General features: G+C 37.8%; 1 protein-coding gene across 1 annotated transcript in view; it reads right to left on the reverse strand.

Moving 5' to 3' along the window:
- Nucleotides 1-4,675, reverse strand: part of LOC143278666 (uncharacterized) — a 143,156-nt gene extending 138,481 nt beyond the window's left edge. Inside the window, exon 1 of the mRNA XM_076583293.1 lies at nucleotides 4,489-4,675. Coding sequence (XP_076439408.1) covers nucleotides 4,489-4,536 — 48 coding nt within the window. The 5' untranslated portion in view covers nucleotides 4,537-4,675. The remainder of the gene's footprint in view (nucleotides 1-4,488) is intronic.
- Between the last annotated feature and the right edge of the window lie 362 nt (nucleotides 4,676-5,037).

Below are 5,037 nucleotides of genomic sequence, written 5' to 3' on the forward strand. Positions count from 1 at the left end.
AGGTCAGGACAGACTCCAACCTTTAATTATCAGTCACCCCACTCAATACGTCGTTATAGGTCAGGACAGACTCCAACCTTTAATTATCAGTCACCCCACTCAATACGACCTGTCGTTATAGGTCAGGACAGACTCCAGGCCTTTAATTATCAGTCACCCCACTCAGTACGACCTGTCGTTATAGGTCAGGACAGACTCCAACCTTTAATTATCAGTCACCCCACTCAATACGACCTGTCGTTATAGGTCAGGACAGACTCCAACCTTTAATTATCAGTCACCCCACTCAGTACGACCTGTCGTTATAGGTCAGGACAGACTCCAACCTTTAATTATCAGTCACCCCACTCAATACGACCTGTCGTTATAGGTCAGGACAGACTCCAACCTTTAATTATCAGTCACCCCACTCAATACGACCCGTCGTTATAGGTCAGGACAGACTCCAACCTTTAATTATCAGTCACTCACGCAAGTTGCAATATTTTTTCTTCTTGGACAAAATTAATGACCGTGGAAGCCATGTCACGGGGTTGAAGGGGGTATTAAAGGGTTGTGCCTGACAAAATTCTGTAGAAAAATCCGCTTAGATCGTAAAACATATTCAGTTGCAGACCAAAAAAGAAAAGAGAAGAGAGAGAAAAAGAGAAAATATATATAATTATGGATGTACTGTGGTGATGAGCTCTCCCCATGAACAGAAGCCCTAATGACACACAGAGCAATCAACTGCGATACGATACGATACGATACAATACAGTGCAGTGTCTTACAGGCAAAAAAACGTTCACTTCAGAACCCTCACCTCAAGTTAACTTTTTACATAATTTGAAAGTGAAATAGAACACTAACTTTATAAAATTTAGATATGAAACACAAAGCAAACGTTTTTTTACAGAAATTGAAAGTTGAACACAATACTGACTTTACAGGATTTTAAAGTGAAAACAGAACGGCGCTAACTTTGCAGAATTTAACAGGGAAACACATAGCTAACGTTTCACATAATCTGAAAGTTGAACTCAACACTAACTTTGCAGGATTTAAAAATGAAACATAAAGCTAACTTTTCACATAAGAAAGCGAAACACAACCCTAACTTTTTTTTTAAGATTTGAAATTGAAAAAGTACGCTCTCTTTACAGGATTTAAAAATGAAACACAAAGCTAGCTTTGTACATGATTTGATAGTGAACCACAACGCCAACTTAAGATTTAAAAGTGAAAAACGACGCTAACTTTACAGGATTTAAATGTTACACATAGACCCCCAACTTACAGGCGCTAAAAGTGACACTACAGGATTTAAATGTTAAACATAGACCCCCAACTTACAGGCTTTAAATGTGACACTACAGGATTTAAATGTTAAACATAGACCCCCAACTTACAGGCGCTAAAAGTGACACTACAAGATTTAAATGTTAAACATAAACCCCAAACGTACAGGCTTTAAAAGTGACACTACACGATTTAAATGTTAAACATAAACCCCCAACTTACAGGCTTTAAAAGTGACACTACAGGATTTAAATGTTAAACATAGACCCCCAACTTACAGGCTTTAAAAGTGACACTACATGATTTAAATGTTAAACATAGACCCCAAACGTACAGGCTTTAAAAGTGACACTACATGATTTAAATGTTAAACATAGACCCCCAACTTACAGGCTTTAAAAGTGACACTACTTGATTTAAATGTTAAACATAGACCCCCCAACTTACAGGCTTTAAATGTGACACTACAGGATTTAAATGTTAAACATAGACCCCCAACTTACAGGCTTTAAATGTGACACTACATGATTTAAATGTTAAACATAGACCCCAAACGTACAGGCTTTAAAAGTGACGTTACGTGATTTAAATGTTAAACATAAACCCCCAACTTACAGGCTTTAAAAGTGACACTACAATATTTAAATGTTAAACATAGACCCCCAACTTACAGGCTTTAAAAGTGACACTCTAGGATTTAAATGTTAAACATAGACCCCCAACTTACAGGCTTTAAAAGTGACACTACACGATTTAAATGTTAAACATAGACCCCCAACTTACAGGCTTTAAAAGTGACACTACATGATTTAAATGTTAAACATAGACCCCCAACTTACAGGCTTTAAAAGTGACACTACACGATTTAAATGTTAAACATAGACCCCCAACTTACAGGCTTTAAATGTGACACTACAGGATTTAAATGTTGAACAGAGACCCCAACTTACAGGCTTTAAATGTGACACTACAGGATTTAAATGTTAAACATAGACCCCCAACTTACAGGCTTTAAAAGTGACACTACAGGATTTAAATGTTAAACATAGCCCCCAACTAACAGGCTTTAAAAGTGACACTACAATATTTAAATGTTAAACATAGACCCCAAACGTACAGGCTTTAAAAGTGACACTACATGATTTAAATGTTAAACATAGACCCCCAACTTACAGGCTTTAAAAGTGACGCCAGAGTGCACACCTTTCCCATGAAAGGAGAAACCGAAGCCCCATATGTAGCATGCACTGTGCGCACTTGGGGGGGAAATAGGACAACAAAACGGTGATCTGTGGCAATGTAAAAAATAAAAATAAAAATCCACTTTGACAGTAAAGCAAGTGAATACCCCTGCAGACAGAAACAAGGTAAATGGGTGGCACTGCACTGTGGGTGACGGGCACAGCAGCCCGGACTTCACTCACAGAAATAGTTTGTGATTTAAAAAAAAAATAATAATAATGCAATGCAATGCGATGCAATGAGCGGAGCTTCACCCAGATATATCCGTTGTGAGAAAACTACAATGCAATGCAGTGCAATGCAATACAATGCATTGCAATACAATGAAATGCAATACAGTGCAATGCAATACAGTGCAATGCAATGCAATGAGCGGAGCTTCACCCAGATATATCCGTTGTGAGAAAACTACAATGCAATGCAATGCAATGCAATGCAATGAGCGGAGCTTCACCCAGATATATCCGTTGTGAGAAAACAACAATGCAATGCAATGCAATGCAATGAGCGGAACTTCACCCAGATTTATAGGTGCATATCTGTTATGCATGTGTGGGTGTATGTGTGAATGTATATCTTCATGTTTTACATTTATTTGCTTATTTATCATCATTGTTGTCTTTTTTTTTTTTTTTTTATTTATTATTATTTTATTTTTATTATTATTATTATTATTTTTTTATTATTATTATCACTACTACCTTTTAATATTATAATCATTATTCATTTATTTATTTATTTATTTAAACTTATCTATTATTTATTCACCTTTTTTTTCTTTTCTTTTTTTCTCAAGGCCTGACTAAGCACGTTGGGTTACGCTGCTGGTCAGGCATCTGCTTGGCAGATGTGGTGTAGCGTATATGGATTTGTCCGAACGCAGTGTCGCCTCCTTGAGCTACTGAAACTGAAACTGAAACTCACCCAGATTTATCCGTTGTGAAAAAAAACTACAATGCAATGCGACGTAATGCAATGCAATACAATGCAATGCAGTATAAGATAATGCAATGTACGGATATTCACACCGAGAAATATGTTGTGGTAAAAAGTAATACAATGCAGCACAATACAATGCAATACAAGACAAGACAAGACAATACAATGCAGTTCTATGCAAGGCAAGGCATTGCAAGGAATTGCAATGCAGTTCTATGCAAGGCAAGGCATTGCAAGGAATTGCAATATGATACAACGCAACACAACACAACGCAACACAACACAGTGCAACACTATATACGATACCATACGATACGATATACGGAATTTTACACATCTTACAAATCTATTGTGATTCAAAAATCTTTTTAAAAAAGAAGAACAAGAGAGGCAAGGCCTTCAAGACTCACTTGTGATAAATTAAGTCCCCTAGCATTAATTACAGAGTAATTTCCCTTTTTTACTATCTTCACCAAACCGTTTGCAAAATAAATAAAAATTCCATGCTTAGCAAAAGAAGTTCCTGTTTGAACCAAAAATGATAATAATGACTCCTCTTGTTGTTGTGTCAGAATAAGAGGTCAAAGTGCCAAGTTTAGAGAATACAAAAAATATAAATATAACAGTAAATGCAGTTTGCACTATAATTCGGCTTCTTTTTTTAATTTTTTTTTTTTTGTGCCCATCCCAGAGGTGCAATATTGCTTTAAACAAGATGACTGGAAAGAACTGAATTTTTCCTATTTTTATGCCAAATTTGGTGTCAACTGACAAAGTATTTGCAGAGAAAATGTCAATGTTAAAGTTTACCACGGACACACAGACACACGGACACAGAGAGAGAGAGAGAGAGAGAGAGAGAGACAACCGAACACCGGGTTAAAACATAGACTCACTTTGTTCACGCAAGTGAGTCAATAAAGAAGAAAAAAGTAACACAACACAACACAGCACAACACAACACAACACAGCACAGCCAAAGACATGACCTCACAGACGGACAAAAACTTAAAACAGAGTGCTTACCTTTGCGACCTGTGCAGAGAACACGCACCGATGATGACGGCAGAGCATGAACACGAACGATAAGCGGCACAAAAGACACGTCTTCTTCCCTCCCCTTTTGGTGCTGAACGGCCATTTTGGAAGAGCCACGAATCATTTTGGAATCGTCATTAGTGAGTGCTTGCTCTCTCTCTCTCTCTCTCTGCTTCTTCTTCTTCTCCTCCTCTTCTTCTGCTCAAGCACGTTGCCGGGTGATTGTTCTGGGGGGGGGGACCGGTTGGTTGTGGGAGGGGGGTGGTGGGGGGTGGGAGTGTACCCAGACGTCTGTTTGCACGCAATTGACAAGAAGCACAGCCATTCATGGATTTTGTCACGACGGGGGGGGGACAAACAGAAAAACAAAAAGAAACGTAAAGTTGAAACTTGGAAGAAGAACGTTGTTGTTGTTTTTGTTGTTTTTTCTGAAGGGTAGGCCTCAGCTTCATGAAATAATTATCATTACACTAACACATAGTCTGTTCGAACGAAGTAGTCGTGAACTGTTTGTCAGCATATAAAAAAAAATACAAC

This window comes from Babylonia areolata, chromosome 2 (assembly GCF_041734735.1).
Source record: "Babylonia areolata isolate BAREFJ2019XMU chromosome 2, ASM4173473v1, whole genome shotgun sequence".
In the NCBI taxonomy this organism is placed as follows: Eukaryota; Metazoa; Mollusca; class Gastropoda; order Neogastropoda; family Buccinidae; genus Babylonia; species Babylonia areolata.